The 24,615-nt window shown below is 56.9% G+C and overlaps 3 protein-coding genes across 3 annotated transcripts in view; 2 read left to right on the top strand and 1 right to left on the bottom strand.

Moving 5' to 3' along the window:
- LOC144954156 (uncharacterized) overlaps nt 1-2,445 on the top strand; it is a 21,745-nt gene extending 19,300 nt beyond the window's left edge. Inside the window, exons 10-11 of the mRNA XM_078884722.1 lie at nt 1,799-1,980; nt 2,402-2,445. Coding sequence (XP_078740848.1) covers nt 1,799-1,980; nt 2,402-2,445 — 226 coding nt within the window. The remainder of the gene's footprint in view (nt 1-1,798; nt 1,981-2,401) is intronic.
- Nucleotides 2,446-2,495: 50 nt separating this feature from the next.
- Nucleotides 2,496-10,021, top strand: LOC144954152 (BLOC-2 complex member HPS5-like). Its single transcript, XM_078884719.1, has 5 exons — nt 2,496-2,584; nt 3,697-3,772; nt 5,650-5,696; nt 5,803-6,244; nt 6,581-10,021. Exons 1-5 carry the CDS (start codon nt 2,575-2,577, stop codon nt 6,639-6,641), a joined length of 636 nt encoding a protein of 211 aa, XP_078740845.1. The 5' UTR covers nt 2,496-2,574; the 3' UTR covers nt 6,642-10,021.
- LOC144954155 (uncharacterized) lies at nt 9,888-24,399 on the bottom strand. Its single transcript, XM_078884721.1, has 4 exons — nt 24,224-24,399; nt 15,530-18,251; nt 15,032-15,225; nt 9,888-14,594 (listed from the first exon to the last, which is right to left on the bottom strand). Exons 2-4 carry the CDS (start codon nt 18,233-18,235, stop codon nt 13,643-13,645), a joined length of 3,852 nt encoding a protein of 1,283 aa, XP_078740847.1. The 5' UTR covers nt 18,236-18,251; nt 24,224-24,399; the 3' UTR covers nt 9,888-13,642.
- Between the last annotated feature and the right edge of the window lie 216 nt (nt 24,400-24,615).

The raw sequence follows: 24,615 nt of genomic DNA, 5'->3' as shown, positions 1-24,615 counted from the left end.
CATCATCAGCATCATCATCATCAGCATCATCAGCATCATCAGCATCATCATCATCAGCATCATCACCATCAGCATCATCATCATCAGCATCATCAGCATCATCAGCATCATCAGCATCATCATCATCAGCATCATCAGCATCATCAGCATCATCATCATCATCATCAGCATCATCTGCATCATCATCATCATCAGCATCATCTGCATCATCAGCATCATCAGCATCATCAGCATCATCATCATCAGCATCATCATCACCATCAGCATCATCAGCATCATCAGCATCATCAGCATCATCAGCATCATCATCAGCATCATCAGCATCATCATCATCAGCATCATCATCACCATCAGCATCATCAGCATCATCAGCATCAGCATCATCATCAGCATCATCAGCATCATCATCATCAGCATCATCAGCAGCATCAGCATCATCAGCATCAGCAGCATCAGCATCATCAGCATCATCAGCAACATCATCATCAGCATCATCAGCATCATCAGCATCATCAGCATCATCAGCATCATCATCATCAGCATCATCATCACCATCAGCATCATCATCAGCATCATCATCATCAGCATCATCAGCATCATCAGCATCATCATCATCATCATCAGCATCATCATCATCATCAGCATCATCATCACCATCAGCATCATCATCAGCATCATCAGCATCATCAGCATCAGCATCATCAGCATCATCAGCATCATCAGCATCAGCATCAGCATCATCATCATCATCATCAGCATCATCATCATCAGCATCATCATCATCATCATCAGCATCATCATCATCAGCATCATCATCATCAGCATCATCATCATCATCAGCATCATCAGCATCAGCATCATCATCATCAGCATCATCATCATCAGCATCAGCATCATCATCATCAGCATCATCATCATCAGCATCATCAGCATCATCATCAGCATCATCATCATCAGCATCATCAGCATCATCATCAGCATCATCATCATCAGCATCATCATCATCAGCATCATCAGCATCATCAGCATCATCAGCATCATCAGCATCATCATCATCAGCATCATCATCATCAGCATCATCATCATCAGCATCATCATCATCAGCATCATCATCATCAGCATCATCATCATCAGCATCATCATCATCAGCATCATCATCAGCATCATCATCATCAGCATCATCATCATCATCAGCATCATCATCATCATCAGCATCATCATCATCATCAGCATCATCATCATCATCAGCATCATCATCATCATCAGCATCATCATCATCATCAGCATCATCATCATCATCAGCATCATCATCATCAGCATCATCATCATCAGCATCATCATCATCAGCATCATCATCATCAGCATCATCATCATCAGCATCATCATCATCAGCATCATCAGCATCAGCATCATCAGCATCATCAGGATGTAGAGAGGTCACCTCTTCTTGTGACCACCTCCCCTCCTCTCCCCCTCCCTCCCCCCCCCTCCTCCCTCCCCCTCCCCCCTCCCCCCTCCTCCCCTTCCCTCTCCCCTCCCCCCTCTCCCCTCCCCCCTCCCCCCTCCTCCCCCCCCTCCCCCCTCCTCCCCCCCCCTCCCCCCTCCCCCCCCCTCCCCCCTCCTCCCCCCCCCTCCCCCCTCCCCCCCTCTCCCCTCCCCCCTCCTCCCCCCCCTCCCCCCTCCTCCCCCCCCCCCTCCCCCCTCCCCCCCTCCTCCCCCCTCCTCCCCCCCCCCTCCCCCCCCTCCCCCCTCCCCCCTCCCCCCTCCTCCTCCCCCCTCCTTCCCCCCCCTCCCCCAGGCTGAGGGTGGATGACCCCACGACCTTCCTTGACCCCAGGAGGCTGCACCAGGCGCTGTGGGGGTGGTCCCAGCAGCTGCAGCTCAGTGCAGGCACGGCAACAACACCTGGCGGTGGTGGTGGGGGTGGCGGTGGTGGCGGTGGTGGTGGTGGCGGTGGCGGTGGTGGTGGTGGTGGTGGAGGTGATGGTGGCGGTGGTGGTGGCGGTGGTGGTGGTGGCGGTGGCGGTGGTGGTGGTGGTGGTGGAGGTGATGGTGGCGGTGGTGGTGGCGGTGGTGGTGGCGGTGGTGGTGGTGGTGATGATGGTGGTGATGGTGGTGTTGGTGGTGGAGGTGATGGTGATGGTGATGGCATCACGAGGAGATTGGCCCATCTGCCTGCCTCGCTCCACCGTGATGTTCGCCGTCTGGCGACGCTGCACTTTGAAGTGATGTTGACCATCGCCGAGGATGGCGATGATGGTGATGATGGCGGCGATGATGATGGTGATGATGATGATGATAGTGGTGATGATGGTGGCGATGATGATGGTGATGATGGTGGTGGTGATGATGGTGATGGTGGTGATGGGTTGATGGGACGCGCTGCAAGATTCTTGAGCAGCTACCGGAGCGTCGTGGACCTCGTCCGAGTGGAGGAGGTCGTGACGAGGTGGGGGCAGCGGGCAGGGGGGAGGGGGCAGCGGGCAGGGGGGAGGGGGCAGCGGGCAGGGGGGAGGGGGCAGGGGGGAGGGGGGCGGGAGGAGAGGGGTGGGAGACATCCACGCCCTGAGGACCATGCTGGAAGGTACCATCACCATCACCACCATCAACACCATCATCACCACCACCATCAACACCATCAACACCATCACCATCAACACCATCATCACCACCACCATCACCACCATCACCACCATCATCATCACCACCATCAACACCATCACCATCAACACCATCACCATCAACACCATCATCACCATCACCACCACCATCACCACCATCAACACCATCATCACCACCACCATCAACACCATCACCATCAACACCATCACCATCATCACCATCACCACCACCATCATCACCACCACCATCAACACCATCACCATCAACACCATCATCACCATCACCACCACCATCACCACCATCACCACCATCATCATCACCACCATCATCATCACCATCAACACCATCAACACCATCAACACCATCACTATCACCACCATTACCACCATCATCAACACCACAATCATCACCACCATCATCAACACCATCACCACCATTACCACCACCACTATCACCACCATCACCACCATCACCACCATCATCACCAACACCATCACCACCATTACCACTATCATCAACACCATCACCACCATTACCACCACCACTATCGCCACCATCACCACCATCATCACCAACACCATCACCACCATCACCACCATCATCACCAACACCATCATCATCACCACCACCATCATCACCATCACCACCATCATCACCATCACCACCATCACCATCATCACCACCATCATCATCACCATCATCATCACCATCATCATCACCACCATCATCATCACCACCATCATCACCACCATCACCACCACCATCATCACCACCATCACCACCACCACCATCATCATCACCATCATCATCACCACCATCATCACCATCATCATCATCACCATCACCACCATCACCACCATCACCACCATCATCACCACCACCACTATCACCACCATCACCACCATCATCACCACCACCACCACCACCACCACCATCATCATCATCATCACCACCACCACCATCATCACCACCACCACCACCACCATCATCATCATCATCACCACCACCACCATGGTGATGATGGTGGTGGTGATGGTGGTGATGGTGATGTTGTTGATGTCTCTGTCTGTGCAGTGATTAATTCTCCGACGCGGCTGAGTGAGGATCCCTGCGGACACTCACACTCGGCTCAGCCCCAGCCGACGGCCACGTGAGACTCCCTCTGTCTGTGTGTAGTTGTGTGTGTGTAGGTGGTGTGTAGTGTGTAGCTGTGTGTGGTGTGTGTGTGTAGCTGTGTGTGGTGTGTGTGTGTAGCTGTGTGTGTAGGTGGTGTGTGTGTAGGTGTGTGTAGCTGTGTGTGTGTAGCTGTGTGTGTAGGTGGTGTGTGTGTGTGTAGGTGGTGTGTAGCTGTGTGTGGTGTGTGTGTGTAGCTGTGTGTGGTGTGTGTGTGTAGCTGTGTGTGTAGGTGGTGTGTGTGTAGGTGTGTGTAGCTGTGTGTGTGTAGCTGTGTGTGTAGGTGGTGTGTGTGTGTGTAGGTGGTGTGTGTGTGTAGGTGGTGTGTGTGTGTAGGTGGTGTGTGTGTGTAGCTGTGTGTGTGTAGCTGTGTGTGTAGGTGTGTGTGTGTAGGTGGTGTGTGTGATGTGTGGTGTGTGTGTGTAGGTGGTGTGTGTAGGTGGTGTGTAGTCTGTGTGTGTGTGGTGTGTGTGTGTGTAGTCTGTGTGTGTGTAGGTGGTGTGTGTAGGTGGTGTGTGTGTGTGTAGCTGTGTGTGTGTGTAGGTGGTGTGTGTAGGTGGTGTGTGTGTGTAGGTGGTGTGTGTGTGTGTAGCTGTGTGTGTGTGTAGGTGGTGTGTGTAGGTGGTGTGTGTGTGTGTAGCTGTGTGTGTGTGTAGGTGGTGTGTGTAGGTGGTGTGTGTGTAGTCTGTGTGTGTGTAGGTGGTGTGTGTAGGTGGTGTGTGTGTGTGTGTGTATAGTCTGTGTGTGTGTGGTGTGTGTGTAGTCTGTGTGTGTGTAGCTGTGTGTGTGTGTAGCTGTTTGTGTGTAGGTGGCGTGTGTGTGTAGTCTGTGTGTGTGTGTAGCTGTGTGTGTGTGTAGTTGTGTGTGTAGCTGTGTGTGTGTAGCTGTGTGTGTGTAGGTGGTGTGTGTAAGTGGCGTGTGTGTGTAGGTGGTGTGTAGCTGTGTATGTGTGGTGTGTGTGTAGTCTGTGTGTGTGTAGCTGTGTGTGTGTGTAGCTGTGTGTGTGTGTAGTTGTGTGTGTAGCTGTGTGTGTGTAGCTGTTTGTGTGTAGGTGGTGTGTGTAAGTGGCGTGTGTGTGTAGGTGGTGTGTAGCTGTGTATGTGTGGTGTGTGTGTAGTCTGTGTGTGTGTAGCTGTGTGTGTGTGTAGCTGTGTGTGTGTGTAGGTGTGTGTGTGTAGGTGTGTGTAGGTGTGTGTGTGTAGCTGTGTGTGTAGCTGTGTGTGTGTGTGTAGCTGTGTGTGTAGCTGTGTGTGTGTAGCTGTGTGTGTGTATCTGTGTGTGTGTAGCTGTGTGTGTGTAGCTGTGTGTGTGTGTAGCTGTGTGTGTAGCTGTGTGTGTGTGTAGCTGTGTGTGTGTGTAGCTGTGTGTGTGTAGCTGTGTGTGTAGCTGTGTGTGTAGCTGTGTGTGTAGCTGTGTGTGTGTGTGTGGTGTGTGTAGCTTTGTGTGTATCTGTGTGTGTGTGTATGTGTGTGTAGCTGTGTGTGTGTGTGTGGTGTGTGTGTGGTGTGTGTGTGTAGCTGTGAGTGTATCTGTGTGTGTGTGTATGTGTGTGTAGCTGTGTGTGTGTGCAGCTGTGTGCGTGTAGCTGTGTGTGCAGCTGTGTGTGTGTGTGTGGTGTGTGTGTGGTGTGTGTGTGTAGCTGTGTGTGTAGCTGGTTTCAAACGGCTCACGTGACGATGATTCGCTAAGATATGAAACTTGACACAATTTATAAACGTAACGCGACAGTTTAACGCTCCGCCTGGTCCATCAACGTCCTTCCAAAGAGTGCCGCTAAATTTCGCATCGATCTTCTCAGCACTTGCCCCAACAGCCCGCGTGAGCTACCTGGGGCGCCTGTGTCTCTCCCTCCAGGCTGAGGGCCGAGGCGCTGGCTCACTCGCTGCTGAGCGGACCTACAGGTGAGACAAACCCCCCCATCGCTCTTCATACATTGACACGGCCACCGTGAACCCGGCCACGTGACCGCCGTGACCCCCGTCTGACCTGCGACCTCTGACCCCCTAGGTTCGACCCCTGACACGGAGGCCGAGTGGAGATTTCTGATCAAAGTTGCCCGCGGCCTTAAAGGGACCCCGCCCACCCCCAGCGCGGTTTCGACGCCTCCCTCGAATCCGGACGACGGAGGCCTTAAAGGAACCCGGGAGCAGCACCTCCAGAGCCTCGGCGGAGTTACGGCCGGGTCACCGCAACCGGGCACTTGTGCTCTTAAAGGGGCCCCGCTTATAGAGGGGGCCCTTATAGGGACCCCGGCTATGAAAGGGGCCCTTAAAGGGACCCCTGTGAGCGGGGTTGCGGTGGCCCTCTCATTCCGGGCGGGGCTGCTCCGTGCTGAGGCTCTGCTCTGCGAGGCGGGGGTCCCCCTGGCGGAGCTCCGCGAGGAGACCAGCGGAGGCCGCGAGTTCCTCCGCCGATGGGAGGCGCTGGGGATAGCCGAGCATCGGCAGCGGTGAGTTGGGGCTGAGCGGACCTAGAGGCGGGACGGTCATGCAGGTGGGGGGTGGTGACGATGGTGGTGGTGATGGTGATGTTCACGATGATGTTGATGATGTTGTTAATGATGATGATGATGTTGTTGATGATGATGTTGTTGACGATGTTGATGACGTTGATGTTATTGACGATGTTGATGATGTTGATGATGATGTTGATGACGATGTTGATGATGATGTTGATGTTGTTGTTGATGTTGTTGTTGTTGATGTTGTTGATGTTGTTGTTGATGTTGATGTTGTTGATGTTGTTGATGTTGTTGATGTTGTTGTTGATGTTGTTGATGTCTCAGGTTGCTGATCCAGACGATGTTGGAGCGGACGGACCGACTCCTGTGGGCACAGCAGCTGTGATGCAAAGACAAAGCTCCCCGTGTAGCCTCCAACAGGCTGTAGGGGCAAGTGCTGTGAAGACTTCCCGCGCTGTGGCTACACGAGGGGTGGGTGGGGTGGCCAGCACCACGCCCGGCCGCCTTTGTCTCCCCAGTGCTAGCGATGTTCACTACACACCGCACCAGGTACTCAGTTGAGGCTGAGTCGACCTAGGGGAGGCCCAGGACCGGTTCAGATAATCGTCACTGGTGTTGGCCGTTCGTAGCGCAGCGTAGCGCTAACCACTACACCCACCACTCCCCACAGACACAGTGACACACACACACAGTGACACACACACACAGACACACACACAGACACACACACCAACACACAAACACACAGACACACACACAGACAGACACACACAGACACACACAGACACACACACACACAGACACACACAGACACACACACAGACCAACACACAGACACACCGACACACACACACACAGACACACACACACAGACACACACACACAGACACACACAGTGACACACACACAGTGACACACACACACACACAGACACACACACAGACACACACACCAACACACACACAGACACACCGACACACAGACACACACACACACAGACACACACACCAACACACACACAGACACACAGACACACACAGACCAACACACAGACCAACACACAGACACACCGACACACAGACCAAGACACACACACACACCGACACACACACACACAGACACACACACAGACACACACACAGACAGACACACACAGACAGACACACACACACAGACACACACAGTGACACACACAGTGACACACACAGACACACACACACACACACCAACACAGACACACACACACAGACCAACACACAGACACACACAGACCAACACACAGACACACCGACACACAGACACACAGACACACACATACACAGACACACACACAGACACACACACAGACACACACACAGACAGACACACACAGACAGACACACACACACAGACACACACAGTGACACACACAGTGACACACACAGACACACACACACAGACACACACACACAGACACACACACAGACACACCAACACAGACACACACAGACACACACACACAGACCAACACACAGACACACACAGACCAACACACAGACACACCGACACACAGACACACAGACACACACACAGACACACACACACACAGACACACCGACACACCGACACACAGACACACCGACACACAGACACACCGACACACAGACACACACACCAACACACACACAGACACACACAGACACACACAGACACACACACACAGACACACACAGACCAACACACAGACACACCAACACACACACAGTCACACCGACACACACACACACACACCGACACACACACAGACACACACAGACACACACACAGACCGACACACACACAGACAGACACACACAGACACACACACAGTGACACACACACAGACACACACACAGACACACACACACACCAACACAGACACACACAGACACACACACACACAGACACACACACACACAGACACACACAGACCAACACACAGACACACCGACACACAGACACACACACAGACAGACACACACACACACACAGACACACACATACACAGACACACACACAGACACACACATACACAGACACACACACAGACACACACACAGACACACACACCAACACACAGACACACCGACACACACACACACTAACACACAGACACACACAGACACACACACACAGATAGACACACACAGACACACACCGACACACACACACACACACTAACACACAGACACACACAGACACACTGACACACACACACAGACGCACACACACAGACGCACACTCAGACACACACACAGACACACACACAGACAGACACACACAGACACACCGACACACAGACACACACACATACAGACACACACAGACACACACACAGACACACACACAGACACACACACAGACACACACACCGACACACACAGACACACCGACACACAGACACAGACCGACACACAGACACACACACAGACACACAGACAGACACACACACAGTGTACACACACACACACAGACACACACAGACACACACAGACACACACACACACAGACACACACACACAGACACACACAGACCAACACACAGACACACCGACACACACACAGACACACCGACACACACACAGACACACACACACACACACCGACACACACACAGACAGACACACACAGACCGACACACACACAGACAGACACACACAGACACACACACACAGACACACACACAGTGACACACACACAGACACACACACACACCAACACAGACACACACAGACACACACACACACAGACACACACACACACAGACACACACAGACCAACACACAGACACACCGACACACAGACAGACACACACACACACACAGACACACACATACACAGACACACACACACAGACACACACACACCAACACAGACACACACAGACACACACACAGACACACACACCAACACACAGACACACCGACACACACACTAACACACAGACACACACAGACACACACACACAGACAGACACACACAGACACACACCGACACACACACACACTAACACACAGACACACACAGACACACTGACACACACACACAGACAGACACACACCGACACACACACACAGACGCACACACACAGACGCACACTCAGACACACACACAGACACACACAGACACACAGACAGACACACACAGACACACCGACACACAGACACACACACATACACACATACAGACACACACACAGACACACACACAGACACACACACAGACACACACACAGACACACACACAGACACACACCGACACACACAGACACACACAGACACAGACCGACACAGACACACACACAGACACACAGACAGACACACACACAGTGTACACACACAGACACAGACACACACAGACACACACACAGACACACACACAGACACACACACAGACACACACACAGACACACACACAGACACACACAGACACACCGACACACACACACACACCGACACACACACACAGTGTACACACACAGACACACACACAGACACACACACAGACACACACAGACACACACACACACAGACACACAGACACACACACCGACACACACACAGACACACACACACACAGACACACAGACACACACACAGACACAAGCCACCCCAAGTGTACAGAGTTTAATACACGTGTACCCAATGCTTGGTATACCTATCCATAGCAGCTATTACAAATACACACGTAGCGTGAAACCATAACACACATAGGTACCACCATGTTAGTAGAACACGGCCACCGTGAGGCACGCAGACGCAAGGCTCCAATGTTGACTTGTGATGTTGTTTCCAAACTCCCGTCTTAAAGTGTCCCCTTGCTTGCAATAAAGTTATTCATATTGGCTTGTTAATGAAGGCAGTTCCGAACGAGTGCGTACACTGTGTGTGTGTGTACACGTGTGTGTGTGTGTGTACACGTGTGTGTGTACACGTGTGTGTGTGTGTACACGTGTGTGTGTGTGTGTACACGTGTGTGTGTACACGTGTGTGTGTGCGTACACGTGTGTACATGTGTGTGTGTGTACACGTGTGTACATGTGTGTCTGTGTGCATGTGTGTGTGTACACGTGTGTGTGTGTACACGTGTGCACACGTGTGTGTGTACACGTGTGTGTGTGTACACGTGTGCACATGTGTGTGCATGTGTGTGCGTACACTGTGGGGAGCGGTGGTGCAGCGGTTAGCACAGCGGTGGCTGTACACAACAACATTCAGTGACATTCACCATTCAGTGACGATGTTACCATGGTTGCCTGTGCCAGGCTAGGTGCACTTTGAGGCCACAATGATTGTGAGCAGAAGAACAGCCCAGAGCCCAGGCCTACTGATGGTATCATAGGCCTTGACCAGGTCAATAAAGCAGAGATGTAGGTCTTGTTGGAATTCCCTACACATCTGCTGTAGCAGACGGACAGAGAACATGGCGTCTGTGCAGGACCGCCCTTTCCTGAAACCGCATTGGGGCTCCGCAAGTCTCTCCTCAGCGTGCCTGGCAAGGCGATGTTGAATAATCCTTGCCAGGACTGAGGAGTGAGATGCCCCTGTAGTTGTTACAGTCTGTGCGGTCCCCCTTCTTGAAGAGGGGGACCACCAGGGCATCCTTCCAGTCCTGCGGAACCCGTCCAGCGGTCCAGACTGTTGTTACGATGTCATGTAGGGCAGTCTGTGCACAAACGCCACCTCCCCCAGCATTGCACGTCTCTGCCCGGTGCTTTTCCTGGTCTCAGATTTCAGATCGCCCCTCACACTTCCACCACAGATGGCACCGCAGCGAACCATTCACAGGGGGTGGCTATGATAATTGTTTTTTCACCCTTCTATCTGGCAACAAAACTGACACCTTTTTACGAGGAGTCATGTTTGCATTGACCACAATACCTGCAGTCGTAATGCAAACAAAAAACACAACTCTGATAATGTATGCACTGTCCTTGAAGTTGATTGGTCCACACCCGAGACAGCTTTCCTTAGAGCCTAGTCTCACATGGTGTTGGACCAGATGACGCCAAAAGGTGCACAACTCAAAGACAATCCACCGTCAGAGTACGAGAGCTCGGGGTTAAGCATTTACACCATTGGTACCTCATTTGCCAGTAGCAAAATATGATCATTGTTTGTTTACCCTGACACCTCAACTTCAAGGACAGTGCACATACATTATCAGAGTTATGTTTTTTGTTTGCATTCTGACTGCAGGTATTGTGGTCTATGCAAACGTGACTCCTTGTAAAAAAAGTGTCAGTTTTGTTGCCAGATAGAAGGGTAAAAAAACAATTATCATTTTTTACTGCCAAATGAGGTTCCAAAAGTGGCTACTTCTGCCAATATTTGAGGCACCGCAGCAGCAGCGCCTCACGGCTCTCCGAACCTCCGAGCGAAGGCTGCGGTAAGCCTCATTCTCCGACGTGGGATGCTGTAGCCGATGAGAGTGGGCCTGTCGCTTTTTCTCAGCCATCCTGAACACCTCCTCTGTCAGCCAGGGTCTCTGGGGAGGTCTGGACCGCGTACCCAAAGCAGCCATTGCAGCTGCATGAGTCACAGTCCTAAACCTCGCCCATTGACCCTCGACATCAGGAGGAGTGGGGGACGATGCCAACCCCAGCTGCAAGCAATGATGACATTCTCGCTCGCAACTTTCATCAGCTAGCTGAGACCAGGCCACTATGGGTGTGAATGGGGTCCTGGGTGTACACCCACCACCGGAGTGGAAGAATGGCAGGCGCATCTTACAGGTGACTAGTCGATGGTCAGAGGGCAGATCAGCTCCACGGTAGGTCCTGGTGTCAAGGACATGGGCTCGCATCCGCTGGTCCGTCATTACGTAGTCCAGCAGAAGTTCTTGCTTGGACCCGGCATGTATCCATGATGTGGTGTGGATGCGCCGATGCCGGAAGAGCGTGTTGGTAATTACAAGCCCATGGGCTGCACAAAAATCTAGCAGCCTCCTACCGTTATTATTGAGCTGATCTGGCCCATGCCTTCCAATCACTCCAGACCAGGTGCCAGCATCATTACCAAATCAGGCATTTAAGTCACCCAACAAGATGACTCTGTCCCGAGTGGCCACTTTAGCCAGCACCTGTGACAGGAGGTCATAGAAGGCATCTGACTCATCGGCCTTGCCTGCATCCCTCCACGGATGTTCGTCTTCGGTGGGGGCATAAGTAACCACGACCACCACTCCTCGCCTCCGGTTGACGGGAAGGCGAGCCCAAAGTAGCCTGGGGCTTACAGCTTCCCACACCTCACCGCCACACTCCCACGCCCCCTTCATTCTTTTGTTCAGAAGAAGAGCCACTCCCTGTTGTTTGGCAGTCTCCTGCCCCGAGTAGAGGACTGTCCACCCCTCATGTTGGCAGGAGTCAGAGCCGGTCCACCAGATCTCCTGAATGCCACAGAGATCCAGGCGGTATCGGTCCAGCTCCCGACAGAGGAGTGGCAGCCTCTCCTCCGCAGCGAGCGCTCGAACATTCCACGTGGCCACACGAAGCGGCTTTTCGTTGTTTCTGGAGGAGCCCCGAGGGTGAAGATTCAATCTCCTGGCTCCGCCAATTGGGGTTTGGCCAGGAGACGTCACACACACCACACACAGACACACACACACACAGACACACACACACACAGACACACACACACACAGACACACACACAGACACACACACACACAGACACACACACAGACACACACACACCACACACACACACAGACACACACACACACAGACACACACACAAACACACACACACCACACACACACACAGACACACCCACACACAACAACAACAACCGCCATTCGCCACTAAGTGGCGGTGACGTCACCACGACGCTTGTGCCAGGCCAAGTGCACCTTGAGGCTGCCACGTCAAGTGTCGAACGCCCGCTGGCAGGAGGTCACGGGGCAGACCCAGCAGGTGCCACGGGTCGACTGACCGAGATGACCGAGATGACTGGCTGATGCACCACCTGTGCCCCCTACTGTGCCAACTTGCTGTGCTTTAGCCACCCGGCGCTCCGCTCGTTGTTGTGAGCGTCGCTCCTCCGCCCTCCGTTGTTGTTGGAGGGCGACTGCCTCCAACTGCCCAGTAGCGTCCTTCACGAGCCTCCTCCACTGAGGCCGATCTTGACACCGCTGGTACCAGTCATCGGCAAGTCCACTCAGCTCCACGTCCTCCTGTACCACATCACTCCATCTCTTCTCCAGCCCGTGCCGCGCCCGTTTAGCCCTCTCGATCCGGCCGAACAAAAGCTGTTTAGGCATGCGGTGGCTGGGCACACACCCACCCACACACACACACGTATACATGGCCATCGTGAACCACCTCCACCACCTCCACCACCCCAACCTCCACCTCCTCAACCTCCACCTCATCTCTCCATCTTCCCCGCGTCTCCCCTCTCGCGGCGACAGCAGCGGCGGCAGCGTTGGCGGCCCCCCTCCCCGGCCGTCTTTGTCTCCCCCCCGCGGGCGAGGTGCCACTGGTCCCTCTGGTCCCAGTGTCGTGCGCTGCAGCGGGGGGTGGCCACGGGGCTCGTGCGCGAGAAGTTGGAGAAATCGACGACGAAGCGGCCATCGTCGCTCTCAGAGCCCTCCTCCTCCCCCTCCTCCTCCTCCTCCTCGTCGCAGGAGGTCAGCTCGTCGCCCACAATGCCGCCGTGGTGGTGGTGGACAACATCGTCGCCCACACCGCCGTGGTGGTGGTGGTGGACAACGTCGTCGCAGGAGCTCACCTCGTCGCCCACGCCGCCGTGGTGGACAACGTCGTCGTGAGCGTCGTGAGCGTCGTGAGCGTCAACGTCGTGAGCGTCGTCAACGTCGTCGCGAGCGTCGTGAACATAGTCAACGTCGTCAACGTCGTCAACGTCGTCGTGAACGTCGTAGCGAGCGTCGCGAGCGTCGCGAGCGTCGTGAACATAGTCAACGTCGTCAACGTCGTCAACGTCGTCGTGAACGTCACGGACGCGGCCAACGTCCACACCCTCGTGAACGTGACGAACGCCGTGGTCAACGTCGTCGTCAACGTCGTGGTCGTCACAACACTCTCCTCTGTGCTGCTTCCAGCCCCTCGTGACCCCCCCGTGTCCCCACGTGACCCCCCCGTGTCCCCGCTCATCCTCCCCGTGCCCCCTCGTGACCCCCCCGTGCCCCCGGCGGTGCCCCCCCCCACGATGCCCCCCGTGCCCCCCCCCGCTAGACATGGGCAGGAAGCGGTGTCCCCAGACGATGTCGGCTGGGCGGTAGGAGGCCCTCGCCTGAGTGGTGCTGCCCGTGGACTCCACCACCCCCTGCAGCAGCACCACCACCTCCAGCTGCGGGTGTCTGGGGGGGGGGGGGCAGGGGGGGGCAGGGGGCACCACGTGGTGTGAGTCACACCACGTGGTGTGACTCACACCACGTGGTGTGACTCACACCACGTGGTGTGACTCACACCACGTGGTGACGATGAACCACGTGGTGGTGGTGGTGGTGATGCAGAGTCACGTGGTGGTGGTGGTGGTGGTGGTGATGCAGAGTCACGTGGTGGTGGTGGTGGTGGTGATGCAGAGTCACGTGGTGGTGGTGGTGGTGATGCAGAGTCACGTGGTGGTGGTGGTGGTGGTGGTGGTGATGCAGAGTCACGTGGCGATCGACGCGGGATCGCGTGCATGATCACGTGGTATCGGGGGTAACCCGATGTCGCCTGGCAACCGTCACAATTGCGGTAACCGGGGTGTTAACCGGGATTGGTAACCGTGATGGTAACCGTGGTAACTCACGCGGCGAGCTGAGCTGCAGACAGGCGGTAGAGGGGGCTGTCGGGGCCGATGGGGTGAACCACGACGAGCGGAGCCACGAGGAAGAGAATCGAGGAGGAGGAGCCCCCCCCACCCCCACCGCCCCCCTCCACCCGCAAGTCCACCTGGTGCAGGAGGTCCACCTCACCCTCCTGCGTGCGCGAGCCCTCCACCACCTGCAGGCAGCAGCCGCAGCGGCGGCGGCGTCATCGTCATCATCATCATCATCGTGTCAACGTCATCGTCGTCATCGTCATCGTCGTTGTCATCGTCATCATCGTCATCATCGTCGTCATCGTCATCATCATCGTCATCGTCATCATCATCGTCATCGTCGTCATCGTCATCGTCGTTGTCATCATCATCGTCATCATCGTCGTCATCGTCATCATCGTTATCGTCATCACTGGAGTCATCGTTATCATCATCTCTCTCCATCTCTCTCCATCTCACCCTCTCTCCACCCTCCCCCCCCGTCACCTGCATCTTCACAGAGGCCCTGACGATCATGGACGCCCTGAGGTCTGCCACGCGCACCATGAGGCACAGGCGCCCGCCCCTGAGCGCCACCACCGCTCTGCGGCTGAACATCAGCGTGCCGGCGCGACTCCTGGCCGTGGCGGTGCGCACGAACACGCAGCCCAGCAGCACGCAGGCGGCCGCCAGGCCCCACAGGCACTGGGCCACCAGGAGGCCCACCGAGGCCGCGGTCCAGGCGAGGCCTCGGGCGCAGGCCCCGCTGGGGGCCCGCGCCCCGAAGCCCAACGCCGTCTGCAGCTCCAGCGAGAAGAGGAACGCGGAGGGGAAGGAACGCAACCCACGCACGCACGGGGAGCGCGGTGGTGGGGGCGGTGGTGGTGGAGGTGGTGGTGGTGGTGGTTGTTGTGGAGGTGGTGGGGGTGGAGATGGTGGATGTGATGGTGATTGTGGTGGAGGTGGTGCTGGTGGAGGTGGTGGAGGTGTCGGTGATGGTGGTGGTTGTGGAGGAAGATGAGGTGGAGATGATGGAGGTGATGGTGGTGGTGGTGGTGGTGGTGATTGTTGAGGTGGTGATGGTGGTGGTGGTGGTGGAGGTGGAGGTGGTGGTGGTGGAGGTGGTGGTGGTGATTGTGGAGGTGGTGGTGGTGGTGGTGATGGTGGTGGAGGTGGAGGAAGATGTGGAGGAGATGGTGGAGGTGGTGGTGGTGGAGGTGGTTGTGGAGGAAGATGAGGTGGTGGTGGAGGTGGTGGCGGTTGTGGAGGTTGTGAAGGTGGTTGTGGAGGAAGATGAGGAGGTGGTGGTGGAGGTGGAGATGACGAGTGAGGAAGGCGACGGGTCGCCTGGTCCAGGTCTCCGTGGCGACTCGTCTCCAGGTCCAGGTCACCGTGGCGACGGGTCACCTGGTCCAGGTCTCCGTGGCGACGGGTCGCCTGGTCCAGGTCTCCGTGGCGACGGGTCTCCAGGTCCAGGTCACCGTGGCGACTCGTCTCCAGGCCCAGGTCACCATGGCGACGGGTCACCTGGTCCAGGTCTCCGTGGCGACGGGTCGCCTGGTCCAGGTCTCCGTGGCGACGGGTCTCCAGGTCCAGGTCACCGTGGCGACTCGTCTCCAGGTCCAGGTCACCGTGGCGACGGGTCACCTGGTCCAGGTCTCCGTGGCGATGGGTCACCTGGTCCAGGTCTCCGTGGCGACGGGTCGCCTGGTCCAGGTCTCCGTGGCGACGGGTCTCCAGGTCCAGGTCACCGTGGCGACTCGTCTCCAGGTCCAGGTCACCGTGGCGACGGGTCACCTGGTCCAGGTCTCCGTGGCGACAGGTCGCCTGGTCCAGGTCTCCGTGGCGACTCGTCGCCTGGTCCAGGTCTCCGTGGCGACGGGTCGCCAGGTCCAGGTCTCCGTGACGACGGGTCGCCAGGTCCAGGTCTCCGTGGCGACGGGTCTCCAGGTCCAGGTCACCGTGGCGACTCGTCTCCAGGTCCAGGTCACCGTGGCGACGGGTCACCTGGTCCAGGTCTCCGTGGCGACAGGTCGCCTGGTCCAGGTCTCCGTGGCGACTCGTCGCCTGGTCCAGGTCTCCGTGGCGACGGGTCGCCAGGTCCAGGTCTCCGTGCGCGAAGGCGAGCAGCCACCAGGCGAGGGCGAAGACCCCCCAGGTGCCGAGGAAGGTGGCGGTGACGGCGGTGACGGTGCGCGCCCACGACGCGTCCACCAGCGACGTGAACACGTCGTGCAGCAGGCGGCCCTGGGCCCGCACGTTGCCGTGGGAGACGGCACAGCGGCCGCGGCTCGTCACGAAGCGCGGCGAGGCGGCCCCGGCGGGGCGACGGCGGCGGCGGCGGAGGTCGTGGTGGAGGTCGTGGTGGAGGTCGTGGTGGTGGTCAAGGTGGTGGTCAAGGTGGTGGTCGTGGTGGAGGTGGTGGTCGTGGTGGAGGTCGTGGTGGTCGTGGTGGTGGTCGTGGAGGTCGTGGTGGTGGTCGTGGTGGTCGTGGTGGTGGTCGTGGTGGAGGTCGTGGTGGTCGTGGTGGAGGTCGTGGTGGTGGTCGTGGTGGTGGTCGTGGTGGTCGTGGTGGTGGTCGTGGTCGTGGTGGTCGTCGTGGTGGTCGTGGTGGAGGTCGTGGTGGTGGTCGTGGTGGTCGTCGTGGTGGTCGTGGTGGTCAAGGTGGAGGTCGTGTTGATGATCGTAGGGGTGGTCAAGGTGATGATGATCAAGGTGGAGGTCATCGCGATAAAGATCATGATTATGGTCAAGGTGGACGTCGTGGTGAAGATCGTGGTCAAGGTCGTGCTGATCACACTGATGATCATGGTCAAGGTGGACGTCGTGGAGATCACGCTGATGATCACGATCAAGGTGGAGGTCGTGGAGATCACGCTGATGATCGCGATCAAGGTGGAGGTCGTGGAGATCACGCTGATGATCATGGTCAAGGTGGAGGTGTTGCTGCTGCTGCTGATGCTGCTGCTGATGCTGATGATGATGTTGATGATGCTGCTGATGATGATGCGTTGCGTCCGGCGTGGAGTTGAGTGGAAGCTCCATCAGCGGCACTCGCGACGCGGTGACGGCGTTGATGGTGGCGATGGCGTTGACGTTGATGGCGTTGACGTTGATGGCGTTGACATTGATGGCGGTGACGTTGATGGCGGTGGTGGCGATGGCGTTGATGTTGTTGAGGCCATCATCGGCCGCTCCGCTTGAAGACAACATCGCGTTTCAAAATGTTCTGTGAAAAACATCATCGGGCATCATCGGGCATCATCAACATCATCATCAGCAGCATCAACATCATCATCAGCAGCATCATCATCATCAACATCATCAGCACCAGCATCATCATATTGAGCAGCATCAACAGCAATGACATCAACATCATCAACATCATCAGCAGCATCAACATCATCAGCAACAGCATTAGCATCATCATCAAAAGCAGTTCCAACAGCACTTGCCAGCACAGCGCTTGCAGGCTACACGGGGGACCTTTGTCTGTGTGTAGAGAAGAGAAATACGCGTAGCGCGCAGTCAGGCGGGTGCCACCGGGGGCTAACAGGTGCAGGCCAGAGGTCGCAAACGGGTTTTGATTCCTTACCCCCCGTACCCGTACCCGGCCGCACCAGGCTCGCAAACGGGTACCTATACCCGTACCCGTACCCTACCCGATACCCGTACCCGGCCGGGTATCGGGTAGGGTACGGGTACCCGATTGCGACCTCTGGGATGAAGCCACGTTGCAGGCGCGGGTGGGTTGATTCTAGGAACTTGAATTGTGAGAAGAGACAAGACGTCGGGAAATGAGTGACACACGGCGACTCACCGAGTGACTCACGGCCTACCCGTACCCGTACCAGGCCGCACCAGGGTCGGGTACGGGTAGCCGGGTATCGGGTAGGGTACGGGTATCGGGTAGGGTACGGGCATCGGGTAGGGTACGGGTATCGGGTAGGGTACGGGCATCGGGTAGGGTACGGGCATCGGGTAGGGTACGGGCATCGGGTAGGGTACGGGCATCGGGTAGGGTACGGGTATCGGGTAGGGTACGGGTATCGGGTAGGGTACGGGCATCGGGTAGGGTACGGGCATCGGGTAGGGTACGGGCATCGGGTAGGGTACGGGTATCGGGTAGGGTACGGGTATCGGGTAGGGTACGGGTATGGGGTAGGGTACGGGCATCGGGTAGGGTACGGGCATCGGGTAGGGTACGGGCATCGGGTAGGGTACGGGTATCGGGTAGGGTACGGGTATCGGGTAGGGTACGGGTATGGGGTAGGGTACGGGCATCGGGTAGGGTACGGGTATCGGGTAGGGTACGGGTATCGGGTAGGGTACGGGTATCGGGTACCCGGTTGCGACCTCTGGTGTAGGCATCACAACACGAGGCGGGCACCGACTCTCTTCGTCAGACACCATCACGCAATGGCAGCAGCACAACCACGTGGCTGATTAAACATCACCACCATCACCAACCACCACCACCACCACCGCATGGACATTCACATCACCACCACCGCGTGGACATTCACATCACCACCACCGTGTGGACATTCACATCACCACCACCGCGTGGACATTCACATCACCACCACCGCGTGGACATTCACATCACCACCACCGTGTGGACATTCACATCACCACCACCGCGTGGACATTCACATCACCACCACCGCATGGACATTCACATCACCACCACCGTGTGGACATTCACATCACCACCACCGTGTGGACATTCACATCACCACCACCGTGTGGACATTCACATCACCACCACCGCATGGACATTCACATCACCACCACCGTGTGGACATTCACATCACCACCACCGTGTGGACATTCACATCACCACCACCGCGTGGACATTCACATCACCACCACCGCGTGGACATTCACATCACCACCACCGTGTGGACATTCACATCACCACCACCGCATGGACATTCACATCACCACCACCGCGTGGACATTCACATCACCACCACCGTGTGGACATTCACATCACCACCACCGTGTGGACATTCACATCACCACCACCGCGTGGACATTCACATCACCACCACCGCGTGGACATTCACATCACCACCACCGTGTGGACATTCACATCACCACCACCGTGTGGACATTCACATCACCACCACCGTGTGGACATTCACATCACCACCACCGTGTGGACATTCACATCACCGCCAACTCCTCTGAGCGCGTGGTCACGTTGATTCTACACGTGGAGGGGAAAGCCGGAGGACACAGAGACAAATCCACGGGGAGAGAGACGCAGACTCCACACAGACAACCCACGACCTCCTGTAGACCAGGCGAGGTAGTCAACATCTCCCAGGGTCTGTGATCGAACCCACGACCTCCTGTAGACCAGGCGAGGTAGTCAACATCTCCCACGGTCTGTGATGGAACCCACGACCTCCTGTATACCAGGCGAGGTAGTCAACATCTCCCAGGGTCTGTGATGGAACCCACGACCTCCTGTAGACCAGGCGAGGTAGTCAACATCTCCCAGGGTCTGTGATGGAACCCACGACCTCCTGTAGACCAGGCGAGGTAGTCAACATCTCCCAGGGTCTGTGATGGAACCCACGACCTCCTGTAGACCAGGCGAGGTAGTCAACATCTCCCAGGGTCTGTGATGGAACCCACGACCTCCTGTAGACCAGGCGAGGTAGTCAACATCTCCCAGGGTCAGGGATCGAACCCACGACCTCCTGTAGACCAGGCGAGGTGGTCAACATCTCCCAGGGTCTGTGATGGAACCCACGACCTCCTGTAGACCAGGCGAGGTAGTCAACATCTCACAGGGTCAGGGATCGAACCCACGACCTCCTGTAGACCAGGCGAGGTGGTCAACATCTCACAGGGTCTGTGATGGAACCCACGACCTCCTGTAGACCAGGCGAGGTAGTCAACATCTCCCAGGGTCTGTGATGGAACCCACGACCTCCTGTAGACCAGGCGAGGTAGTCAACATCTCCCAGGGTCTGTGATGGAACCCACGACCTCCTGTAGACCAGGCGAGGTAGTCAACATCTCACAGGGTCAGGGATCGAACCCACGACCTCCTGTAGACCAGGCGAGGTGGTCAACATCTCACAGGGTCTGTGATGGAACCCACGACCTCCTGTAGACCAGGCGAGGTAGTCAACATCTCACAGGGTCTGTGATGGAACCCACGACCTCCTGTAGACCAGGCGAGGTAGTCAACATCTCCCAGGGTCGGGATCGAACCCACGACCTCCTGTAGACCAGGCGAGGTAGTCAACATCTCACAGGGTCGGGATCGAACCCACGACCTCCTGTAGACCAGGCGAGGTAGTCAACATCTCACAGGGTCGGGATCGAACCCACGACCTCCTGTAGACCAGGCGAGGTAGTCAACATCTCACAGGGTCTGTGATCGAACCCACGACCTCCTGTAGACCGGGCGAGGTGGTCAACATCTCACAGGGTCGGGATCGAACCCACGACCTCCTGTAGACCAGGCGAGGTAGTCAACATCTCACAGGGTCGGGATCGAACCCACGACCTCCTGTAGACCGGGCGAGGTAGTCAACATCTCACAGGGTCGGGATCGAACCCACGATCTCCTGTAGACCAGGCGAGGTGGTCAACATCTCCTAGACACCGTGTGGCCGTGTGTATGTACAGTATGTTGAACTTCTTTTGCACCGTACGTAGCCAGACTGTGTTTGTCTGTACTGTATATGGGTGTGCGCGCTGTGTGTGTGGAGTGGTGGTGCAGTGGTTAGCGCGCTGTGTGTGTGTGTGGGGAGTGGTGGTGCAGTGGTTAGCGCGCTGTGTGTGTGTGGGGAGCGGTGGTGCAGTGGTTAGCGCGCTGTGTGTGTGTGGGGAGCGGTGGTGCAGTAGTTAGCACACTGTGTGTGTGTGGGGAGTGGTGGTGCAGTGGTTAGCGCGCTGTGTGTGTGTGGGGAGCGGTGGTGCAGTGGTTAGCGCGCTGTGTGTGTGGGGAGTGGTGGTGCAGTGGTTAGCGCTGTGTGTGTGTGGGGAGTGGTGGTGCAGTGGTTAGCACACTGTGTGTGTGTGTGGAGCGGTGGTGCAGTGGTTAGCGCTGTGTGTGTGGGGAGTGGTGGTGCAGTGGTTAGCGCTGTGTGTGTGGGGAGTGGTGGTGCAGCGGTTAGCGCTGTGAGTGGGGAGTGGTGGTGCAGTGGTTAGCGCGCTGTGTTTGGGGAGCGGTGGTGCAGTGGGGAGCGGTGGTGCAGTGGTTAGCGCGCTGTGTGAGTGGGGAGTGGTGGTGCAGCGGTTAGCGATGCGCTACGAACCTGGCACAGAGCTCCTGAGTTCGATTCCCGTCCACCACCACTCAGCAGCAGCAGCGATGATCTACAACAAGCGGTTCCCGCACCTCCCCTAGGTCGACTCAGCCTCAAATGCGTACCCTGGGAGGGATTGTGTAGCAAGCATAACTGGGGAGAGACAAGCACTTGCCCCTACAGCCCTGCCAGAGGCTACCTGGGGGAGCTTTTTCTGTGTGTCTCAACACTTGCCCCTACAGCCCTGCCAGAGGCTACCTGGGGGAGCTTTGTCTGTGTCTCAGCACTTGCCCTACAGCCCTGCCAGAGGCTACCTGGGGGAGCTTTGTCTGTGTGTCTCAGCACTTGCCCTACAGCCCTGCCAGAGGCTACCTGGGGGAGCTTTGTCTGTGTGTCTCAACACTTGCCCTACAGCCCTGCCAGAGGCTACCTGGGGGAGCTTTGTCTGTGCGGCCTTGCTACGCGTCGACGCCTCTTGAGTCGTCACCCCCATCACCCCCATCAACCCCTCCCCCATCACCCCCATCACCCCATCTCCCATCACCCCCCCATCACCCTCTCCCCCCATCACCCCCTCCCCCATTACCCCCATCACCCCCTCCCCCATCACCCCCTCCCCCATCACCCCCATCAGCCCTCCCCCATCACCCCAATCACCCCCATCACCCCCCCCCATCACCCCCCCCCATCACCCCCATCACCCCCTCCTCCATCACCCCCTCCCCCCCATCAGCCCTCCCCCATCACCCCAATCACACCCCCCCCCATCACCCCCCCCTCCCCCCCCCATCACCCCCATCACCCCCTCCTCCATCATCCCCTCCCCCATCACCCCCCCCATCACCCCCATCACCCCCTCCTCCATCACCCCCTCCCCCCCATCAGCCCTCCCCCATCACCCCAATCACACCCCCCCCATCACCCCCATCACCCCCCCTCTCCCCCCCATCACCCCCTCCTCCATCATCCCCCCCCCCATCACCCCCCTCCCCCCCCATCACCCCCATCACCCCCTCCCCCCATCAACCCCTCCCCCATCACCCTCCCCCCATCACCCCTCCCCCATCAACCCCTCCCCCATCACCATGGCTACCACCGTCACCACCATGACCCCGCCTCCCCCATCACCATGGCTACCACCATCACCACCAAGATGACGTCATGTACTAACCCGACGTCACGAGTGTAAAAGCGAGATGACGTCGCGACTGCCGACACACTGATCGTGACGTCACCAACACAGTCAAACAATCTGAAGGCGCCACAGCCCGTGACGCCCGCAATCTCGTGACGTCATAAACACACGCACAGTTGAACATGACGTCATATACACAGTTGAACCTAACGCGCGTGACGTCATCCGCGCAGTAGACTTGGTTGCGCGGTGTGTTTGTTGTCTTGTTTGTCGTTGTCGCGTTGTGACGTCACGTCCCGACTGGGATATCTGTGGCGCAGAAAGAGCTTTGTCGCTTTTCGGATTCCTCCTGCTGCAATCGAAATCAAATGTTTCGATTCAATCGTACGGGATCTCTCGTGACGTCATGTACACGCGGTTTGAAAACCCGACAGTACGCGTCGCGTGACGTCATCCACCTCCCGGCAAGGTAGAACGCGGCGCGCGCGTGACGTCATCCTCACCGTTCGAGTCGAACGCGGCGTGAGCGTGACGTCAATCTCCCGCTCAGGGAGAACGTGGTGCGGGTGTGACGTCATTCTCACCGCTCAGGTAGACCGTGGCGCGGGTGTGACGTCATCCTCACCGCTCAGGTAGAACGCGGCTCGCGCGTGACGTCATCCTCACCGCTCACGTGGAACGCGGCTCGCGCGTGACGTCATCCTCACCGCTCAGGTAGACCGTGGCGCGGGTGTGACGTCATCCTCACCGCTCAGGTAGACCGTGGCGCGGGTGTGACGTCATCCTCACCGCTCAGGTAGACCGTGGCGCGGGTGTGACGTCAATCTCCCGCTCAGGTAGAACGCGGCTCGTGCGTGACGTCACGACCGGACTTTGTCCTCCGAGGTCGGATGACGTCATCGCGCCGCGTAGCCAGAGGCGGGACCCCCCCCCCTCTTCAAGCCAGCGGGAGTCCAGACGTTTCGGGTGTCACACCCATTCTGACGTCCGTGTGCGGTCAAGGGTTGAAGCGGCGGTCAGCTCCGTAGAGACAGAGAGACACACAGAGACACAGAGACAGACAGAGACACAGCGAGACAGACAAAGACACACACAGAGACACAGAGAGGCAGGGAGACACAGAGACACACAGAGACAGACACAGAGAGAGGGAGACAGAGAGACAGGGAGACAGAGGCACA

The sequence above is a fragment of the Lampetra fluviatilis genome, unplaced genomic scaffold (assembly GCF_964198595.1).
Source record: "Lampetra fluviatilis unplaced genomic scaffold, kcLamFluv1.1 SCAFFOLD_459, whole genome shotgun sequence".
Taxonomy (NCBI): Eukaryota; Metazoa; Chordata; class Hyperoartia; order Petromyzontiformes; family Petromyzontidae; genus Lampetra; species Lampetra fluviatilis.
Note: the sequence above shows the minus strand (reverse complement) of the source record. Positions and strands in the feature narration are given on the sequence as shown.

Bases quoted from the DNA above. Each gene is read 5' to 3' on its own strand.
- LOC144954152 (XM_078884719.1), top strand. The intron at 3,773-5,649 runs GTGAGACTCCCT...CTCTCCCTCCAG, and splicing joins CAGCCCCAGCCGACGGCCAC to GCTGAGGGCCGAGGCGCTGG. The intron at 5,697-5,802 runs GTGAGACAAACC...CTGACCCCCTAG, and splicing joins GCTGCTGAGCGGACCTACAG to GTTCGACCCCTGACACGGAG.
- LOC144954155 (XM_078884721.1), bottom strand. From the start codon at position 18,235: ATGTTGTCTTCAAGCGGAGCGGCCGATGATGGCCTCAACAACATCAAC. The intron at 15,226-15,529 runs GTGACGGGGGGG...TGCTGCCTGCAG, and splicing joins GGGCCTCTGTGAAGATGCAG to GTGGTGGAGGGCTCGCGCAC. The intron at 14,595-15,031 runs GTGAGTTACCAC...CCCCCCCCCCAG, and splicing joins TCTGCAGCTCAGCTCGCCGC to ACACCCGCAGCTGGAGGTGG.